The sequence below is a fragment of the Brachycentrus maculatus genome, unplaced genomic scaffold (assembly GCF_059751285.1).
Source record: "Brachycentrus maculatus isolate JH-2025_06_01 unplaced genomic scaffold, ASM5975128v1 h1tg000216l, whole genome shotgun sequence".
NCBI lineage: Eukaryota > Metazoa > Arthropoda > Insecta > Trichoptera > Brachycentridae > Brachycentrus > Brachycentrus maculatus.
In genome coordinates, this window is record NW_028280967.1 from 1,967,165 (window position 1) to 1,990,567 (window position 23,403).

General features: G+C 38.5%; 1 protein-coding gene across 1 annotated transcript in view; it reads left to right on the forward strand.

Moving 5' to 3' along the window:
- Wnk (Wnk kinase) overlaps window positions 1-23,403 on the forward strand; it is a 60,678-nt gene that overhangs the window by 34,308 nt on the left and 2,967 nt on the right. The window contains exons 18-30 of the mRNA XM_088264141.1: window positions 731-933; window positions 2,917-3,060; window positions 3,922-5,267; window positions 6,545-6,624; window positions 7,210-7,293; window positions 10,896-10,984; window positions 11,997-12,095; window positions 13,154-13,297; window positions 14,052-14,123; window positions 15,007-15,052; window positions 17,022-17,120; window positions 21,440-21,669; window positions 22,678-22,972. Coding sequence (XP_088120267.1) covers window positions 731-933; window positions 2,917-3,060; window positions 3,922-5,267; window positions 6,545-6,624; window positions 7,210-7,293; window positions 10,896-10,984; window positions 11,997-12,095; window positions 13,154-13,297; window positions 14,052-14,123; window positions 15,007-15,052; window positions 17,022-17,120; window positions 21,440-21,669; window positions 22,678-22,972 — 2,931 coding nt within the window. The remainder of the gene's footprint in view (window positions 1-730; window positions 934-2,916; window positions 3,061-3,921; window positions 5,268-6,544; window positions 6,625-7,209; window positions 7,294-10,895; window positions 10,985-11,996; window positions 12,096-13,153; window positions 13,298-14,051; window positions 14,124-15,006; window positions 15,053-17,021; window positions 17,121-21,439; window positions 21,670-22,677; window positions 22,973-23,403) is intronic.

Genomic DNA, 23,403 nt, shown 5'->3' on the forward strand with positions numbered 1-23,403 from the left:
ATATATATCAGAAACTTGATACCTTGTCTGCCAAAATCTAAGAAACAAAAATCAAATATATATTAAAAAATATATATGTTAATAAACATTTTTGGTCTGGCGCCTGCTATGAAAATTTCTCGTCAAAAGAAAAAAGAAAATTACCAGAATGGCCACTCATAGATAATTTATAAATGAATGTTTATTTGAGTTCTTTTTACATTCATTTTATGATTTTTTTATTTTTATTTATTTTAATATTTCTTGAGATATTCTTCAACCCAATCATAGATAGCGCCTTTTAAGGTGGAGACTAACCGGAGCATTCCGTCGTAACATAACGTCGTAACATCGCTCGCGACGAGCATCCGAAACTATGGATGGAGCGCTCCGCTCGCTGTACTGACTATACGAATGCTCGCATAGTAACGTGTTACGTTACAATGAAATGCACCGGTCAGTCTCTGCCTTTAGGGCGCTTTTGCACTTCACAGAATTTTACCGTCAGGCAGTCCGGTTTTTTCAAATAAAAGCTACTACGACAGTTTAGCATGATCGAGTTCACGCGCACCGATTCTAAGAAAGACGGACAAAAGCACAATCCAATTATCCATTTATTCATGCTGACTGAACTGCCGGACAGTAAAATTCCGAGTAGTGCAAGTTTTTTTAGGCAGTTGGTAGACCCACGTTATGTAAAATACTCTTTTAAGCATTTCTAGCAAATGTGTTAATGAGGTTTGTTGATCAGTCGCAGGAACTAGCAGCGGGGAGAAGAGGCGTTCGGGCAAGCGGCGTCGCGGGGGCGACCGATCGCTCGGCAGCGCCCCTCGCCTCAGCGTGCTGTCCCTGTCGGGCCCCGAGGTGGAGTGCCAGCTAGAGAGCAAGTCCAAGACGGTCACCTTCAAGTTCCACGTGGCCGATGTCAACCCGGAGGAGTTTGCCGCTAACCTTGTGAGTCAGACTGAGATTGGAAACTTGTACTATTATGTTCGCCTCCGTAGTGTAATGGCCAGCATACTCGACTACCGTACTGGAGGTCCCGGGTTCGATTCAAATGAATTTAAGTGATTTGTTCACTCTTAATATTTACTCAATATTACCCAGTCATGTGTTGACGATCATTGTAACACTGTTTTTGTCTGCCTCCGTAGTGAATGGTCTACCGTACTGGAGGTCCTGGGTTCGATTCCCAAGGGGGGTTAAATAAATATATGTGATTTTTTCACTGTAATATTTATTCAATATAACCCTGGACTGGTACCTGAAGCGGAGGGCTGATCACCTTTCATTCATGTGTTGACGATCATGATAACACTGCGTTTATATGATGCAGTGCCCTATGCACCATTGGGGTAAGGGTAAGGGTAAGGGTTTGAAGAAGAAGAAGAAGACTATTATGAGGTGAGCCGTCTTTGAGTCCTCTTATCACCAAACATCCAAGTGAGATATTGGGTACATAGGATGCATAGACACTGATCTTATTGTGGTGAACCAGGCAATCCCCGTGGATCTTCCTCGAAAGACATCTAGAGGGAGATTGAAAAATTTGTGGATGCTGCAGAAAGAAAACATGATTCGAAGGCGTGGGCGTTGGAAGGTGACGTTACTGCGGCAGCGATGGCGGCTACTTGCCATGTATTTTTTTTCTTAGTTTTCAGATATTTACCAGAGCTAACATTTCACACAATGGAGTTCTGGTTCCAACCCTTATGTATGGAAGTGAAGCATGGAGTTGGCAAAAGAAGGATGAAAGCAGACTGAATGCAGTCGAAATGCGATCCCTCAGACGAATGTGTGGCAAAACGATGTTTGATAGATGTTCGAATGATGAAATAAGGAAAGAATGTAAGGCTGAGATAAGCATTATCGATAAAATTAAGAAAGGTGTGTTGAGATGGTTTGGACATGTGGAGCGTATGAGTGAAGAAAGAACGGTTAAACAAATTTATGGGGCGAATGTAGTTGGAAAAAGAAGCAGAGGACGACCGAGGAAAACTTGGCACAATCAGGTATGTCAAATACTTGAAAGCGGCCGGGTCAGGAGTCGTAATAATCGTCCGGTATGTATGAGGAGATGCATGAATGTAGAAGAGGCGAAGAATGTTTGCAAAGACAGAGTGGTGTGGCGTTCGATTCTCTCTGCCTACCCCTGCGGGGAAGCGGCGTGATGGTTAGTTAGTTAACATTTCAAAATTGTTACATTTCAACTTAACTAAGGCCAATAAAAGCAACATTCAGGAATATTCCCATTTTTCCTGTTTTTAAATCACATTTTTATATGGTGTACGAAATACATACAGCTCACTCCTTTCAATAACGTCATGTATCAAAAAACTTGATTTTTCAGGAGATCGTTTTTTAAGTTTAAAAATATTATAAAACGTATTAAAAATAAATATCAAGCCACTTATTGCACTTTTTACTGTGCAACAGTTCTTATTAGGTAAAACCTGAAGGTTTTTTCTCCATTTGAAAAATATTTAGTATATTTGAAAAAATAATTAAACAATACTTTTTCTTCTAAATGCAAAAACAACACTTTCTGCCCTGTAGCGGGTAAATATTAAGTTAAAAATATGCCGCTTTTGCCGGGATCTAGTACATTTTCAGGGCATTCTAAAAACATGCACAACTGAAAATTGTCAATTTTAGATATATGACGTTGTTGAAAGGAGTGAGCGGTATCACTGTTACACGCTGAAGTTTTTAGCTCCGTAAGGGAAAGGTTAATAAAAAAGTCTGAAATATTCTTATCTATGCTAATAGATTATCAATTCTTTATTTTAGTGCTTTCACACAAACATCATGGTTAGATTAACGCAGAGAACATCATAGTCTAAGCTTAACTCGAAGGCGCACAGTTTACACCCGCGCTGTGCCAGGCGGGTTTCCCGCAAGGCATCGGACCCTCCTTAATAGATTATGTTTGAATAGGTGTCCAACTCGCTTCTGCCAGAGCACCAGACGGCCACATTCATCGAGCTGGTGAAGGATATAGCCGCCCAGTTGGCAGCCCACCCAGACACGTTACCCGTACTGCCCGTCGTACCAAACTTGAAGCTTAACGTCAACGATAAGGTAATTTAATCCTCTCGTACACATTTCCATGTCCTTGCAACATGTCGCAAGACAAGACCTCACAAGATGGACCCTTAAAATTTTAAGATGTAGACCTTGGGGGATAAGATAAGCGTCTGAAGACCTCAAAAGAGATGGTCCGACGACATTGTCGCTGTGGGGGGTAAAAATTGGCTGCAAGCAGAAACCGACCAAAATAAATTTAAGCCAATTAGTTTTTGTAATCTGTTGAAAAAAAATTAATCAATAGTTTTCGAAACTAGTAATGCGAAATGAAATATTTTTTTTTTTCTTTATTTTAAATTCTTTTGCATTATACAAACATGACATAAATTCAAATACAAAAAATATTAATAAAATATAAATACAAAAAAAGATCCCACGAAGACATGGCCTGTGTGTGGGTAAACAATATAATTTAGGTCATAGTAAAGGACACTGGCAAGAATACAATAGATATGAGAAGTACAACTAGAATAAAAGTGTTAATATAAAATACAAACAATACAAAATACTTGACTATCAGAAAACAAAAATAAAAAAAAATTTAACATAAAAAAGATGAAAAAGTAAAAAGCATGTACTACATGAGTGATACGTCTCCAAGAGAAAGGAGCTTAAATCTGTCTCTTCAATAAACAATCTAAGCAAAATTTAAAATCTAAACAAACTTAGGTAAATAAAACTCAAGGTGTGGTATAATACAAGTATTAAATTTTTTAAATAGTCAACATTCATTCCACAAAGTTAATGCCAAATCAATAAATTATTTAGTTGCTATTTGAATATATAAAATGCAGTTCCTTCAAGAAATGTTAGCACAAAACTTTAATATAATGAAAATTGTTTTTTGTTTTGCAGACGGATTACGATTCGGAAAACACGGAGAAGGAAGAGAATCTGACCGATTCCAATCAAGATAATTCGGAATGCACCACCCCGACTGCTAGTCACGACCATCTGCTGATCACGGAACTCGCCTACGATCCCGTGCCACTGTCCATCGCTCCGGACGAAACCATACCGCCCTCCACCATAGACAGCTCCAAAACCCCGACCAACGACATCAACAAGGACCCACTCGACAAGAGTGAAAGTACAGAAGAGCCGAAGGAGAAAGATGTGTCTATGGAATCGCCATCAGAGGATGTCGCCAAGGCGGACGTCCCTCCAGATACAGGCAACCCTGCCATAGTCCTCCAATCGGATACCGTCACGGACGGGTCCACCAATGTTCCTAACCAAATACAGTCACTCGATGATAGTCAAGCTAAGCATTTATCCGGAGACAGATCTAGTCATTTAACCCGATCTTCGGACACCCAGTCTAGTGATAGTGCCAACCCGGAAGCGGAGGGCAGCGTGCCAAAAGATTTGCCAAAGGCGGAACGGCAGACCAGCGTCGACAAGGACGCGTCCAAGATGGACGTCAAGAAACTCAACCCGGAGCCGGTTAGAAAGATATCCCGGTTCCTGGTGAGCCCGGTCACAAGCGACAAGATCAACAAGCCGCCCGGAGTGGACGCGCCGTCTACGCCGAAAAAGGAAAAGGAATCGAAAGATGCCAAAACAACATATTCCGAAGCGGTGAAGGCTGAAAAACCGCCAGAAGTCAAAAAGTATTCTAAATTCAAAGTCAAGAAAGTCAGCGAGGAAGAATTAATGATGCCGCATGCAAAAATGAACGGATTAAAAGATGTACCTTCAAACATCGATGCAAAATCGCAGTCTACCGATCAAGCGAAAAAGGCCCCGATTGTGTCCGATTCCTCCGTCGATACAGAGTGTTCTTCCCCGCCGCAAAACGTGCAGTCGCCGCCTCAAGTCGAGCCCGTCAGGAGGCCGACGCCCACCCTGACCCCGCAGGCGTCCCAGATCATGAACATGGCCGCCCAGCTTCCTCAGGCGGCGATACAGAACTATCTCAACTCGCAGCAGGGCTCCCAGATGCTCAGCCTGCAGAGGCCCAACTTGTCGGAGCAACTGCAGCCGAGCTACATGGCGCCTCTTCAAGTGTCCATCTCCAACCAGTTCACGGGGCAAGGCGTCTCGCAGCTAGGACTGAATAGCCAAAGAGCCGCGCTGAACCTATCCACCAACCAGCTCATGGCGGGAGGCCTGAATCTGGACCAAGGACTGGGGATTCAGAATCCGATGATGACAAACGAAAACTTATCCATGATGCTTCTGCAGCAGAATTTGAGAGGGTCGGTTTTCTAAAATTATTTAAAAAAAATTCTCATCTCAACATAGATGAAAGATATTAATTAAGTCTGGATATTTACAGGCCTTATGACATGTCATAGGCACAAATCAAGAGAATATTAATATTATCCATTATATCAGATACTGCACCGTAGAACGGGGCTACTTGAACTTTGATGTGTTACTTGAGCCCAGTACAAAAAAAAAAATTAGATTATGGTACATATCGATCGACCTGTCAGCCAATAAGTGTCACATGTCGATACTTTCATTATTGTAGACCAAATACAGATGAATTTTTTTTTGTACTGAGCTCAAGTAACACATCAAAGTTCAAGTAGCCCCGTTCTACAGTATTATTTGCCCTACGGATGATATGTCAATATTACATTTTATTTTATTTTATTTTTTTATTTTTCAAATATTTGTCTCAATTTGATGTGAAACATCTTTCGTTCCTCTTTCTATGAAAGAAGATGGAAGTCTGAGCATCCCAGTGATGGGAATAATGATCAACGTTACACAAGTGTATAAAGTGATCGCTTAAGCCGGCCAAATGCCAGGTCGTAAGCACTGGGATGCTCAGACTTCCATCTTCTTTCATATAAAGATGAACGATAGATGTTGCATACTAAGTTCAAACAACTATAACAAATCATAAGTCCTGTAAATATTCTGAATTCTGTCTTCTTCCTTATCCATTTTAAGTCAAAATGTAAAAATAACTTCTAATTGGAGAAACCCAGATTTGTGAACAAGTAATTTAACACACTTAAAATTTTGTGCCAGATCTTTTCTTTCAAGGACTCGAGTTAATTTGTCTATTACTTTTTGATGAAAATAATCAGCATAAATTATTATTATTATTATATTATCAAACCATATCCGCACCCGTGGTGGAGCATATGGAGTCCACAAACTGTCTCTAGGCTTTTCTGTCGGCTGCCAGCTCCCTCGCATCCTCCCAAGTTAGATCCACGTCCCGAAGTTCTGACGAGAACTGCCGACGAATTGTCAGCAGTGGTCGTCCTGTAAAAATAAATAATATGTAATAATACTGTATAAGCATAAATAAAATAATTAATTTTTTGAAGGACGAAAGTAGTCTGAATGAAGTCGTTTATAGCAGATACCCTCTGACTATCGGAAGGAAAGCCAGATATTGCAAGAATTTACAATTTTTTTTTTAAATCCCCATATGAGCAACCCTCACTGCCATCCCTTGTATAGTTGTCATTTTTTAAACCATAGTTGATTTTTTTCACTTTTGTGTGTATAGGCAACAGGCGGCTAGCCAACAGCTGTTGCAAGGTGTCTACCTGAGGAATTCTCAGCATCAAAATCTACTTCGATCGGCCAGTAAGTATTTCACCTTCTCATTTCAACCTATCACGTAGTAAAAATTTGGCTGTAGGAGCACAGATGTACAGGTATATCTGAGATATATATCAATCTATGTAAATAAAAATTAAAACAACATTTTGAGTGTGGAAGTTCCATATATATGAACCAATTTAGAAACCTTGTTCCTGAATCACTAGAACTTCACTAGAGACATCTATTGGTGAGATGTAAAAAAGAAGCTTTTCACTAAGCAGAAACTCTCCAAGAATTTGAGTGGTGCGGTTGTCAATAATGGGTGGAATTGGTGAATGTTACACATGTGTAAAGTGATCACTTAAACCAGCCTATGACGGTCGTAAGCTCCGTAAATGCCCAGACTTCCATATTCTTCTCCATCTTTGATGAGATGTCAATAAATAATATGAAAATACATATCTTCTGTAATTGGAGATAATCCCGATTTTGTGAACAAGTATTTGGACACACTCAAAATGTTGTCAATAAATAAAATATCATTCAAGAAATTGGATTCGTATTTTTTGTAATCTTCATAATAACACCTGGGAATACTTTTTTTTCAAACTTTTTTTTTCTCTCTAGATTTATACGATCTGGCCAGCGGTGGAGCTGGTCTCCCGGACCCTCAGGACGCCCTACCCTCGTATCATCAGCCCAATCTTGTCGGTATGTAGAGTCTGTTCAAAAGTGCCTAGTCACTGTCACCATATTAGCCCTTGATTTCACGTTTGGCCCAACCTTGCACCCCTCATCGTTCATCCATTTTTTTTGTATTGCGATACAAATAGCGAATTTCAAAACATATGCCGTCTACACGTCCCATCATAATTCTTTAGTTAGAATTAGTTTATTTATTTATTTTTATTTATTGAACAACTAATGCCTTTAACATAATACATATGCATATACAGTATCTAATAAAAAAATACACTAATGAATACACTAATAGAGAAACAAAAAGTCTTAAACGTAAAATAGTAATAAAATAACAAATAGTTAGCACTGGTAAATACACGTCTCCTTCACACACTATGAGCGAGCAGTGAGAGAGAGTGAAACACAACATTTAAATTTAACCATTATAACATGGAGAAGAAATGCTGATATGATCAAATGTTTAGATCATGTGGCTTTTCGCCGGAGGCCTTTCCATGTTTTCTGAAGATCATAAATTGTAATTTTTTTCAAATATTGTTACTTAACATATTGACTGCCATGGCAATTTTCAGAATTCCGGTCTAAAAAGCCAGTTTTAAAAATATTATTTTACCTCTTGATTTTGAATTTAAAAAAATATAATTATATTTCTGTTCATTTATTAAAAAATTTTCTGTTCATGTAAGCCAGCATTGATTTTTTGTTCTCTTCCCAGAAGCCATCTATCCATATTTTAATGTATACGCTTTAAATTTTTTAATTTGTAATGTGAATGTTAATTGAAAATAAATAATGTTTTTAATATTGAAAGCATTAACTTTGTGGATCATATTGATATATTATTTTGAAAAATAAAAAGACTTTGTTTTTTGATCCACTCACATTTTTATTAACTAACTAGTTTCGGCAACAACCTGTTGCCCTCTTCAGGGTTTAATTTATGATGTCATAAATTAAACCCTGAAGAGGGCAACAGGTTGTTGCCGAAACTAGTTGGTTAGTAAAAATGTGAGTGGATCAAAAGACAAAGTCTTTTTATTTCTCAAAATAAAATGAAAATAAATAAATTGAAATAAGTACTGATATGCTAGGAATTTTATTGTAGCTAGACGAATATGGCATCCTAGCAAAGAATGCATTCTACAAGTTATCTCGTAGTTGGCGGTCAATGTGTTAAACAGAGTGAGAGCGATACTGGCATTTGATGGTTTTGAACAGTAGTGTCACCTGCATTTGCTCAATAGTTTTGCCCACGGTACCACAATGGTGTCACTGGTATTTGCCCAGTGCTTTTTGCATTCCTCCTGTGGCATCAGCGGGATTTCTCTCTAATTTTACGCACGATACCAACATGGTGTCACCGGTATTTGCCCGATACTTTTTGCATTCCTCCCGTGGTATCAGCGGGATTTCTCTATAATTTTACGCACGATACCAACATGGTATCACCGGCATTTGCCTGATACTTTTTCATATGACACCAACGTGGTGAAACTGACATTTCTCTATAGATTTAAGCATGACACCGATATAGTGTCACCAGCATTTGCCATTGGACGGCACAGTGTTAATGTTTTTAACCTTTTAACTGCGTTAACTTTGTTCCTGAGAGACCTCTGTGCGCAGCGGTATTTAAATGATTACTTTTATTTCTTTTATTGCTTTTTTTAAATGATTACTTTTATCATGTATTTAGTTAAGAAATGATTTATTTTCCTAAACAAAAACGTTCAATGGGATTCATTGTGCCTTTTTGGTACTCTATAGTACACTCACGTCACATTATTCTTGAAATATATCGTAATATAAACAAATAAGATCGTAACATAAATAAATCAAAGCATGCATCATGTGTCACTCTTACCCACTGGTGATGCGTAGCGTCGAGAGTGAGACGGATATAGGGCATGATTATGGCGCGGACTAATTACCGACCGACCGCAGGAAAAATCAGGGATCTGTTCTTTTATTTATCCTTGTGATGTTACAAATTATTAGTCAGATATTTCAACAAATGTCATAAGGCCGAGGATTGACGTATTATTTTATCCAATGTTCCACACCATGAAAAAATCCCTCCAAGTTGAACTGAGGTTCGAAACTTGGAGCAAAGTAAAAACACATACGGTTATGTCAGCCGCGTACGGGGAATGTTTTGTGAAAACACATACGGTTATGCGAGCCGCGTGGATCCGGTTAATATTTAAAATATATCAACTTTGCAGTCACTTTTTTTTTTAACAAAATGTAGGTTATGTTAGTATACAACCACTCACTGAGATTTCAGTCTACCCGTCTCTTGGTCCAGACAATTACCAGACCAGCAACACTATACACCACTATCATAGTACTACTCGCACACTTACACCTACACAAAATATCAATCACATGCGTTATTAGTCTGAACGAAGACCGACATGCATGGTATTCGGACAGGCTAATCAAGCCAATTTAGCCAATTGATTGTAGCGACTTGTCACCTGTCTTTAAACTCTCTCTAAAAAATTCTATTTAATTTTAAATCTCTCATATTGGCTAAGTGCGATATATATTTTAATTTTCCAAATGTTGTATATTAATCTAAGCATGCCAAATACAGGGGTGTCGGGGCGAAAATATGCAATTCACTGAAGTTGAAAAATTAATTTTTGAAAGTTATAAATACCAAAATATAATGAGCTGCATTTCATAATTATATATCATGTTCAAAATCATCTCCGACTTTCAAATGCAGTTAAAATTTAACAACAATTTCACAATAGTTGATCTGATCGTGCCAAGTCTTTTTCAGCCTTCCTCGTTCTGTTCTCCCGCTCACATTTGCCACATATATTTCTTAGTCATTCTCTCATTATCCATTTGCTTCATATGTTATTTTTATATATTGTGTTATTTTTATTCATGTGTTATTTTTATATCTTTATTATTATTATTTATCTTTATTTTAAAATTTAAGGTGAAGTGTGCAAACCTCTAAAGGTGGAGACTGACCGGAGCATTTCGTCGTAACGTAACACGTTACTATGCGAGCAATCGTATAGTCAGTACAGCGAGCATAGCACTCCATCCATAGTTTCGGATTCTCGCTGATGCTCGCCGCGAGCGATGTTACGATGTTATTTTAAGACGAAATGCTCCGGTCAGTCTCCACCTTAAGGTTATGCAGTTTATTCCTAAAAAAATAAATTTGTCACCACAAGTTGTACACCTCACTGCCCTATGTATGAATTTTTGTAAAAATACTGTCCATTTAATACGTTAAACGCAAATATTGAAATTTTTTAATTTTGAAATTCACAAAAATAAAATATTTGGTAATTTGCATATTTTAATAATACAATGTATTTAGTTTATGTAATTTTTTGATTTGACAATGGGTTCCATAGTTGAATAATTTTTAATATAGCTCTTGATTGAGGTCACTGGTGTCCCATGGCTCTGCGGTCCAACACAGGCGAGGTCACTGGTGCCCCCATGGCGTTTAACGTGTTAAGTGGTATTACACAAAGTTTATGATGAATGATAAGGAGAGTGTTAAATTACCATGCCACAAAGTCAACAATGCTTTCAATGTATATTAATATAACAAAATATATTTTTCCTTTTCTCAGGAGCCAATCAGCAACCAAGAGTCCCACAAAAAGGACAAACGTATGATGCCTACTTGCTCGCTCTACAAGCCAAACTAGCATCCATTTCCGTAAGTTTTTTCCTACCCTATACCCACCTCCGTAGTTTAATGGCAAGCTATCTAGAAGTCCTGGGTTCGATCCACAAGAAGTAGAAGAACATTTCGAAAATTTCCACATATTGATATAGAAAAATGATCTATAAAGAAGTACCATTATTTCTTAAAAACTGTTGTGCACGTGTTTCAATGCGTTTCGCATTATTTTCATACGATGTTTTTAAATGATGTGGAATGCATCGAAACACATGTCACAATAGATTTTAACACGTTCTGTGCGTCTAACGTGGTTCCCGTGTCCATACAAATATTGCAGCCATGCGTTGACAGAAGTCGTGTTGAATAAAGATAACGATTATGTATTTTGAAAGTACGAAGGAAAACACTTATTTATGATGTTTAAATAGAAAGTAGAATTTGATTTTGAACAAAGTTATTAAAATTTTGTGCTCTATGACATTATTTTATACGCATTGAATGTGTTAAGAAATAGTGGTATTTCTTCTTCTTCTCCTTTCCATACTCGCTCCCTAGGTGGAGCATATAGCCAACACGAGACGTTTCCAAGTCACTCTGTCACGCGCCATCTCCTTGGCTTCCTCCCAGGTCAGTCCGGCGTCTCGAAGTTCCGCTGAGTATAGTCGGTGAATGGTCGTCAGCGGCCTTCCGGGGCGCCGGAATCCTCGGGGTTGGAAGAAGAGACATGAGGGGTTGATGCACTCAGGTGGCATTCTAAGGACATGTCCCAACCATGTTTAAAAAACTAGCAAGTTTTGAAAATAGGTGCCTGAGGCGAATACTGGGTATAAAGTGGTATGACTTGGTCAGGAATGACGATGTGAGAAGAAGAACTCAATAGCCCCTCATACTGGAAGTCCTAAATAGGAGAAGATGGACATAGTGGTATTTAGTAAATGATAATTTAAAAAAATATACACTAAGAATTTCCTGTCAATTATATTTGGAGATTGTGTTCTATTTTGGTGCCTTTTGGCTTGTTAATTTTCTTCCTTGCTTTGTCCAGGGTCCGATGTCTCCCCAATCTCCTTCCGAAGTGTCCTGCAGCCCCATGATGTCCCCAACACCTCGAAACACCGGCTCTCAAATTATGACCGGTGACAAGGTGAGTCTTAGAATATGCGAAATTTTGTAATTATGGTGCCTCATCCGGCCCCGACTGCCATGGACGGATGTGACGCAAGCGGCGTCCAGAGAGCGAGCATGGACAAGTATGCTGCGATTGAGCGCGACGTAACCGCCCCATAGCGGACCAGCATGATGTCACCATGCGTGACCTACAAAAGGGCTGACAACGGAAGGTACATCCTCTCTCGTCATCTTGCCACCAGCGTGAACTGCCGCTACATTAGTACTAAAATTTGTAATCTTAATTAATTTTGTGAATATAAAAAGGTGAAAAATCAAGTAAGTCTATCAATAAAATTTCGTAAAATAAAAACCGTGTTGGAGGTACCAAACCCCACCAGTTTCATATGTGCGTTCACCGAACCCGTAATTAGAATTTTTTTTTATTTAAATTCTAAACATAGGTATATTTGGAAAACCTAAGAACGTCCGGGGGTCAACCATTATGGTCAACCGGTGAACGTTCGGGATCAACCAATTTAGCCACCTGTGTGTGTCGGTGGTCACCAATTTGGTCACCTCGTGTGTGTGTGTGTTATTAAAACGGGAAGCCAGAATAGGATATTTAAAGAATTCTTACTTACAGATCGTTTATTGATATAAATTCTTACACTCTAATTACTATTGATATTAACTATTATAATTTTATCTAATTAAGTATGAAACTTTGAATTAAAATATGAAATATACGTCCGTCAGAAACAAGCGATGCAGGCGAATCTCCGTCTCCGCTGTGTCGGATGTGTGTTTTGATCTCCACCGAACCCGGGAGACTGACTCACCGAACCCTTGGGGTTCGATCGAACACAAGTTAAGAATCACTGCTCTAAAAGGACCAAGATTTGCTGCGTCCTACACCGTCCTATTTTTTTTAAATGAGCCACTTAGGCTCACAGAAAAAGTATAAAATGGAAATATTTTTGTAAATAATATAATCACAAATAATTATCTTTTTTGTTTTTGAAGTATGTAATAGTCCAAAAATCAAATAAATCAATAATAAAATAAAATTTTGTGTGGTTTCCTCGTGTCTAGCTCCACGACGGAGAGGTCCTGCATCATCATCACCACCAGCAGAAGGCCCGGCGCACGGTGGCACACCTTGCGGATTTGGAACACGAGCTCTCCAAGATCAATCTCAACTATCGGTCCCATCACAAGGCGGGGATCGCGGACAAGGTATGAACGGACACTCCATCCAATCAAACAATCTAAGATACTATTTTTTTGACATCTCGTCAAAGATGAAGAAGAATATGGAAGTCTGGGCATTTACGAGGCTGATGACCGTCATAGGCTGGTTTAAGTGATCACTTTACACACGTGTAACATTCACCAATTCTACCCATTATTGTGTAAAGTGGTCACTTAAACCAGCCTATGACGGTCGTCTATTCTACCCATCATTGACAACCACACTACTCAAATTCTTGGAGTTCTATAAAAGTTCTATATATATGAACCAATTCAGAAACATTGTTCTTGAATCACTAGAACTTCACTAGTAAATGCCCAGACTTCCATATACTTCTTCATCTTTGGTGAGATGTCAATTTTTTTAAATAAAATGAAAAATAGTCCTATAATTGGAGATAATCCAGATTTGTGAACAAGTATTTGGACACACTCAAAATGTTGTAAAATGGACTACAAATTTGATACAAAAATTTCAAATGTATAAATGATATAAATTGCTAAAACTGCTATTTACCATGTCGAATTCTTTAAATATTAAGCAATAATTTTTATTACAAACTATTATTCATTCTCAGATTTAATAATAATAAATTTAATAAATAATACATATAATAATTAACTAACTAACTTACCATCACGCCGCTTCCCCGCAGGGGTAGGCAGAGAGAATCGAATGCCACACCACTCTGTCTTTGCAAACATAATAATTATTATAATTTAATTTATTTTGTTCCAGGTGGCCGGCGTTGGCTCCGGTTCTGTTGCTGAAGAAGATCTTCTGTCTCCGCCTAACTTGCCCGCTCGCCGTGTTAGTAGACCTTACTTTAGTATCAAAACCTGATGTATCCATTTTCGGATGGGTTATAAATGCAGCTTTGTAACGTGAATATCCAAAACACAGATACATATCAAATGAAACCTAAGAGTGGAGACTGACCGGAGCATTTCGTCGTAACGTAATGTCGTAACATCGCTCGCGGCGAGCATCAGCGAGCATCCGAAACTATGGATGGAGCGCTCGGCTCGCTGTACTGACTATACGAATGCTCGCATCGTAACAAATCACGTTACGACGAAATGGCTCCGGTCAGTCACCACCCATGTTTGTTTTTGTCAAAAAAACCTTTGATTATGTCTGCCTCCGTAGTGTAATGGTCAGCACGCTCGGCTACCGTTCTGTAGGTCCCGGGTTCGATTCCCAGGCTGGTTCAAATAAATATAAGTGATTTTCCACTGTAATATTTATTCAATATTACCCTGGACTGGTACCTGAAGCGGAGGGCTGATCACCTTTCCTTCATGTGTAAAAACGATCAAGATAACACTGCGTTATATGACGCAGTGCCCTATGCACCATTTGGGTGCGGATAAGGGTTTTATTATTATGTATATTGTTCAATCAAGTTGTACAACCTGCTTCCATTGTTCGTAAAGTCATTTAAAAAAAACCTAGCATAAAAGAGCTATTCATTAATGGATAATGGAAGTGGGTAGATTTGAGATATATCGCATCATTGGGCCATGTCGTATTTGATTCCATGTCACAAACGATTTTCTTTCATATAGTTTCATAAATAAATATATTGTAAAATGTGCCCTCGGCACAGGAGTAATTAGTAAAGGTACATTAATGTACTTGATGAAATAAATAAAGTGTGTTTATGTTATAATATTTTAAATTTTGTTTTTAGGAAGAGATTATCCATGCTGATGGCATTGGCACTCGACACTCTGCCTGTAAGTAAAAAAACATTATAGATTTTTGTCACAATGTTGGTTTTATTGGCTAATACATTAATATGAAAAATTATAAGACTATCAATAACATTCGTATTGAAATCTGTAGAGAACTAAGGGAGATATTAAGGTTTAAACTTTAGATATTTGAATAAAACGAAAAACGTGCGTTCGCATACGTCATCAAATTTCCGTCATCGAACGTTTTATGACGTCATATGGTTTATTGTCTTTGGTTTATAGAGCTATAATAGTAGTAGTGTGAATTGTTTGTTTACCACTACACTACCATTTTTGTTATACAAATATGAGGGCAGGAGAGGGTGGACTATAAACATCAACAAATACAGCTGCGAATAATTTAGCAATGTGACCAATATTAAAATAAGAACAACGTTTCTGTGACGTCATTCATTACCAACTTACGAAAACAAAGTATTTACGAAGGCGAATTTTGCAAAAGAAAATGATGAATGAAAATATTGATTATATCGGCTGTTATAAACACAAAACAAGTCTTACAATATCCTTTATAGGTTGAGTATGTTAAATTAGATATTCCTCCCGTCTGACAATGATCCATCACTCTTGTTCCTAAGGATGGAGTTATCAAGTAATCTAATGATTGACACCAAGTCAACTTTGCATTTTGTTGTTGGGACACATATGAAAGAGAAGAAAGATATTTCAATCACCGATACCTCAAGAGTCTCGCTCGCACTTATGCACCTTTTAGGCAGGTAATAATTATACAGGTCAGGTTAGGAGTCGTAACAATCAGCGTTTATGTATGAGGAGATGCATGAACGTGGAAGAGGCGAAGAATGTTTTCAAAGACAGAGTGGTGCGGCATTCTATTCTCTCTGCCTACCCCTGCGGAGAAGCGGCGAACATTCTTCGCCTCTTCTACATTCATGCATGTCCTCATACATACCCGACGATTATTACGACTCCTGACCCGGCCGCTTTTAAGTATTTGACATACCTGATTGTGCCAGATTTTCCTCGGTCTTCCTCTGCTTTTTTTTCCAACTACATTCGCCTCATAAATTTGTTTGACCGTTCTTTCCTCACTCATACGTTCCACATGTCCAAACCATTTCACACATTCCTTCCTTATTTCACTATTCGCACATCTATCGTACATTGTTTTGTCGCACATTCTTCTGAGAGATCGCATTTCGACTGCATTCAGTCTATTTTCATCCTTTTTTTGCCAACTCCATGTTTCACTTCCATACATTAGAGTTGGAACCAGGACTCCGTTGTGCACTGCCAGTTTAGCTTCCGCCGATAGATTTTTATTTGCTATAACTGATTTCAGTGCACCATTCACTTTGTTCCCAGCATTCACTCTCCTTTCTATGTCTTTATCAATCTTTCCATCCCTAGAAAACATACTACCCAAATACACGAAATCATCTACCTGTTCCAAAATCTCTCCGTTTACCAATATTTCACATTCAGATCTGCATTCTTCTCTTTCAAAAACCATAATTTTGGATTTGCTAACATTCATCAATAAATCACTTTCCTTGCACACATTATACACTTTTGTCACCAACGCCTGCAGGTCTTCTCTGCTATCTGCAAGAAGAACAGCATCGTCAGCATACAAAAGGCAACAAACAGTCAAATTATTCATTCTAGCTCCAACATTTAAATCTTTCAGTTCTTTCATGCAATTATCCATGTATAGGTTAAACAGCCACGGTGACATTACACATCCCTGTTTAGCACCTTTAGAGGTGCTAAGCCAGGATGAAAATGAACCACTTACCCTAATGCACGCAGTGCTATCCTCGTACAAGGATGCAATGCCTCGGATAAGTTTACTGCTTACCCCATACTCAGGTAACACCTTCCATAGCTTCGTTCTATCAACTCGGTCATACGCTTTCTGCAAATCCACAAAAGCACAGAAAAGCGTGTTAATTTAAAAAGTTGTCAATTTCATTTTATATTTTAGCGTGCTCTTCTCCATGGTCGTACGGCAGACTGACAGTACTGCCTGTGGCGAGGGTGCCGGACCACGAGCTGTGTCCCTCGGACTCTCACCTGTTCCCAGGTGAGGACTCTCTCATCAGCTACCTCGAACCCTTTGTATATCGCTCACTCCTTACAACAACGTCATATATCAAAAAACTTCATTTTTCAGGAGCTCGTTTTTAAAGTTTAAAAATATTAAAATTAAGAGTTTTATTAAGAGTAATATAATTAACACGTTCCATGCTAATTATAATTAGAAGATATTTCATGTCACGCTGAGAATATTCGGCTCTTCTAAAGTAAGTAAATAATATGTAAAATGAATTGAAATCAAGGTAAGAATACCGTCCGCACCCTTTTATGCCATTACAAATGAAGTAACTTCATCCCAGGTATAAAAGGACAGTTATTTTTTCAAGGGCGAGCGAATCAAAGCTATGTTTACACGTGCAATTTTTTTTACTGGAAAGATTGTTTATAATTTTTAACTATCCCGTTCCAAAGGGAGTATAAATTTCAATAGTAATTGTACCTCATAATGTTAAAAAAGTAACAAACAAACATTGGATTTTTTCTGCTGAATTTTTCCATTCATTTTTCGCATTTTTGTCTTCGCGTATCGCCGTTCCAACACGCGGCATCATAATCTATCTATCCCCACAGTTTAGTCATCGGTGGTACATCGTCAATTTGCACGCGTGTTCATTGTGTTCCCGATACGCTAACGTTATTTGGCAAATACAGAGTGATTTTTGTCGTTCTTATAAGAATTATAATTAATTTATATTATCTACTGACATTTATTGGTGCAATTGCATTTTTACGTTTATTATATAAAAATTCGGAATGGAAACCAAATGACAAACGTTAAAGAAGAAAATTCATTCAGTATTTTACCATGTAGCTCGTAAAAGATAATGCAAGAAAACGAAGCAGATTAAAATCACATAATAAGCTCCATCAAAAGGCATTTAGCTTATTTGCAGATGAAATGGGGGAAGAATTCCCCTAAGATAAGTCGCTATAATTTCGACCTCTGCAAATCTGACAAAACAAAAACAAAATAACGTGTGTGGTTTGCGACGAATTTATATGTTTGAGACATAAACATGAGGTAAAAAAGTTTTACTGTCCATACTGTTCACACAACGTTATTTGATTTTTATATTGTTTTTCACTGTCTGGATTTTTTTAAACATTCTTTGTTTTTTTTCCCATAATATAACGACAAATTATAAACACGCTGTATAGTACGCTTCTTACTCTATCCTCACCCCTCCCCGCACGCATCATTTCCGGTCAACATCCGGCCGAAGCGCTACTACAAGTAGTGTCCAGTGATATTTGAACTTCAGGTGGAATTGAATGACATTTCCGCAGAGAACTTATTCGCAACTATGTTTTTTTTATGTAGATGTTGTGTCAAACAAATATGTACAAGGAAGATTGTTTTTTTTTCCAAATAAAAACAAGAACAATTGATTTTTTTCTTATATTTTCAAACAAGTAAATAAAACTAAAGTGATCAGAATTGTTTTTCGTGGTAAATACGAAAACATGGTTCCAGACACAATCCTGGTCCGTCTGGACATTGAAGACAGCAAAATATGGAGTCTTTTCTTGTCTTTTTTTCACTCCAGCAATATTTACACCGTCTTCTTTTCGTTGTGCCGCGATCGTCTTTCGGGCAAAAACTTGGGAGGTGTGAAATAATTTCCTGTTTCGGTATTTGCATTGAGGGAGGAGGGCCGAGGAGTTTTTCAATAACTTGAAGTCTGAAATCGTATAGACTCATTTTCTTTTCGCTATTCATATTGAATAAGTAAAAAGAATTTAATAACATTGTCTGAAACAAATGTATGCCCAATTTCTTGTACCACCGCAAAGTTTTTCTTCTTATTGGGTAGTACGCTAACATTTGGTCGTGGAAATCAACACCGCTCATGAATTTATTGTACTTTATTATCATTTTTGGCTTTACAACAGCCTTTCCATGACGATTTGTTGTTTTTGTTAGTTCTCCATCAAATTCGGAAGATATGGCCAACACTTCTCGGCGATCTTTCCACTTGGTTGTGCAGATACCTTTATCAGTATACTGACTCACAGACTCCCCAGTTTTAATTTTTTTTTTAAAACTTCATTTGGATTAAATTTCCTGTTAGCTCGCAAAGTGCCCGTAACATATGTTTTTTGGCTCAATAAGGTTTCTACCAGAGGGACACTATTGTAATAGTTATCCATAAAAATGGAGTGACCGACTTGGGTGCTCCCTTCCATGAGCTTATGGACAACTTTACTGGTGTGATTCTTTCCACTCAACTCCTGGTCGGCTGAACCACCGTACACAATTATTTTTAGTGCCAAACCATTGGATTCTCCCAATACATATAATTTGATGCCATATTTTGCCTTTTTCCCCTTCATGTACTGCCGCATAACGAGCCTCCCTCGCCATAGTACCAAAGACTCGTCAATTGACAAGTTTTTATTGGGTGCATAAATTGCACTCATCCGGTCGTTGAAAAAATGTATCAGTGGATTTATTTTCCCTAAACTAGTGGTGTCCGCTTCATTATTATTAAAATGTAATGATCTAAGAATTAAAAAAAACTTATCTCGAGACATATACTGTGAGAATGCTGTCAGATTGAAGAGATGATGTTTCTTCCAATAATCCGTGAGGCGATTCAATCGAATAGTTCCCGTGTGCAGTAAAAGCCCCAGCCATACTTTTAATGTTTCTGTGGTGAGGTCATTCCAACGAGTTATTCTGCTTTTATCTCCTTCAGAATGAGCCATAATTTCCAAAGCATAATGATTGGTCTGTTGGACAAGAAGATTATAGAAGTCATCATTGGCTATCATATTGAAGTAATCTATTGGTTCTCTCCCTGAAATTTCAATTTTTATACCTGGTCTTCCAGTAAAAAGGATCTCTTGGGCTTGCGTTGGCGTGTTTGACCAACGTCTCGAAGTTGAAGGTAGAGTGGGCGGTGGTTGTTCTTGGAACATATTGTCGTCTTCGCTGTCACTTTCATCGTCTGTTTCCATATCAATATCTATTTCGTATTCACTAATTGAATCGTATTCTATCTCACTTTCATCACTATCACTCACATTTTCCACTCTTGGTCGCTTTGATGTAGATGGTTGATCCATTTTTTAATATTTTTTGTAAAATACTTAAAAATACACAAAAATGGTTTCAATGTTAGTCAAATAATATAAAAAATTCAATATTTTAGTTCTGCGAAAATACAAAACACTATTTATAAATACAAAAACAAACAAATAAAAATGTGAATTTCACTTAACTATTGATAATACTCACTAAACTATTGTCAATCTAAAGTTATTTCACCCAAACAAACAAAAATTTAAAAATAAAAACGAAAAAAATTGCATATATTTCGACCCGTGTGAATATGGCTTTTCGTGTAAACGCTGCTTTTCGCACTAAAACAATAAAAACGCGCTACGTGACTTATCCGAGTGAGGGTTGAACTAGGAATGACTAATAATGACAGGTCACCTCAGGCTGAGGCTAAACACATCTCAAAAGTCACCCTGCGCTTCTTAGTTTAAGATTTATTCAAACAAACGCGTCTGGTGCGTTGAGCGCGTGGCGGTCACGTCAACCGTCAACGCGTCTCACGCGGTGTCAGCAATGAACGTGTTAAAGTTTAAAAATATCAGAGAATTTCAAGTCATCTTTTCAAGCAACATCTTCTATAAGCAAAGATATCGAGACCTTGCATCTAGCTTTTCGGATACTTTTTTGATGAATGTGAATTGTAGACGATATAAAGTATCCGAAATGTAGACACATCGCTCACTCCTTTCAACAACGTCAAATATCAAAAAAGTTGATTTTTCAGGAGATCGTTTTTAAAGTTTAATAATATAACGAAATATATTAAAAATAAATATCAAGCCATTTTTTAAACTTTTTACTGTGCAACAGATCTTTTTAGGTAAAACCTGAAGGTTTTTTCTCCATTTGAAAAATATTTAGTATATTTAAAAAAATAATTAAACAATACCTTTTCTTCAAAATGCAAAAACAACACTTTTTGCCCTGTAGCGGGTAAATATTAAGTTAAAAATATGCCGCTATTACTGGGATATAGTACATTTTCTGGGCATTCCGAAAACATTCACAACTGAAAATTGACAATTTTTGATTTATGACGATGTTAAAAAGAGTGAGCGATATGTATAAATGTTTAGAAATTGTATTATGTTGTACTTAAAAATGTAACTATGTTAAATAAATAAAAAAAAAAAAAAAAAAATAGGGACTTAATTTCATATTTGAAATTCGCAAACCCAACAAACGTGATTGAATCCAAAATGGTTGTTGGTTGAGTGGTGAGCATCTTCTCTCTTCTACAGGCAAGTCGGCCGCAAAGGCGGACGCGGACGAGCTGTGCTCGCCCGGCGAGGGGGGCGGGGTGGTGTTTGTGGTGACGGACCCGGGCCGCGTGCGCTCCTACGTGCTGAGCGACCCCTTCTCCCAGCTGCTGGCCACCTTCGTGGACCCGGGCGACGTGCTGGCGCAGGGGGCCGTCTGCCCGCGCCTGCTGCCCGACCACTCCCTGGACCCGGATCCGGTCAACCACAAGGTAAGTGCTTATTCGTCATGTGTATTCAACACTTCAATACAGCGGAACTTCTAATAAAGGTGGGGACTGACCGGAGTCATTTCGTCGTAACGTAACGAGCATTCAGAGTGCTCCATAGTCGGATGCTCGCCGCAAATGTTACATTATGACGAAATATGGAGGTCAGTCCCCACCTTAACACACACAGACCATGCCTTTGTGGGCCTTTTTTTTGCATTATTATTATATATTTCGTAGTCGTACAGGAGAAAGTGACCAACTACCAAAACGTAAAACGTTCAGGAGGACCATTCAAGTCAGCTTGGCAACAAAATAAACATCAATGCAGTTAGTCATTTCTAACAAGTCAATATATTATACTTCCTAGTTTAAAATCCCTTGAGATTTTTTCAGGGCAATATTAAGCTAGTAAGATATCAAATAGTCAATGATCACGGTTTTGTAAAAAATACACTCGGTCACTTTCTCCTGTATGACTACGATTTATTTGTACTTGTAAGTATAATATATTGTAAAATGCAAAAGTATTTAAAATAAATTAAAAAAATAAAATAAGGAGCATAATTCGCTTCCTGGTTGAGTAACTCTTGTTAAGAAACACAGACTAATGCACTGGTGCAGAAGTCCGGGCTCACAAGTGAATGTTGTGAAAAAGGGACGTATCGACGGTCAAACTACCTCATGATGATGAAATTTGGGAAATGGAGATAATGGAAATGATTTAGAAAACAAATGCGTTTTTAGTTTTTTTAAATATTCACCCTGAGTGAAAATAGTACATGCAACCCACTAACTTCTTCTTCTTCTTCTTTCCATGTTCGCTCCCTAGGTAGAGCATATGGCCAACACGAGACGTCTCCAAGTCACTCTGTCACGCGCCATCTCCTTGGTCATGCCGGCGTCTCGAAGTTCCGCTGAGTATAGTCGGTGAATGGGCGCCGGAATCCTCGGGGTTGAACCTTTGAGTTAAATTGGTATTTCTAGGTGATAATGATAAATAATTTCTAGGTGCAGGCCACGCTGGTGCTGGACCTGCTGAAGGAGACGACCTGCGCCGTGATCGACCCCACCCTCGACCTGCTCTCCCACCCGGAGGGGTGCTTCGCGCCCTGCCGCGAGGGGAGCGCGCGGCCGGCGGGCGCGGCGGGGGCGGCGGGGGCGCTCGCCGGGTGGGGCGCGCCCGCCCCCGAGGGGCCGCTGGACTGGGCCGGCGAGGAGGGCGACTACCGGCCGGAGCTGCTGCACAACCGGGAGGAGGGGCTCACGGCCAGCACCGTCGTGACCGAGTCGCTCACAGAGAAAAGTAATCTATTTGGTGTTGCATGCCCTCGCGTTGCCCTCTTACGAATCTGGATTATCTCCAATTAAGAGTTATTTTATGCATTATTTTTGACATCTCACCGTGGATGAAGAAGGATATGAAAGTCTGGGTATTTACAGGGCTCACGACCGTGCGTAAAGTGATCACTTTAACCTGTTAACTGGGCGGGACGCATAAATACGTCAAACGTAAACAATATCGGGTACGGGTAGGACATATGAATACGTCCTTGAAATATATGTTTATTATATTATATATATGGACGTATATTTTTTTAACAACAAAGGTATTAGTCATCCATACATGTCTCGACATGAATTTAAGATTATTTTTTGACATCTCATCAAAGATGAAGAAGAATATGGAAGTCTGGGCATTTACGGGGCTGACGACCGTCATCGGCTGGTTTAAGT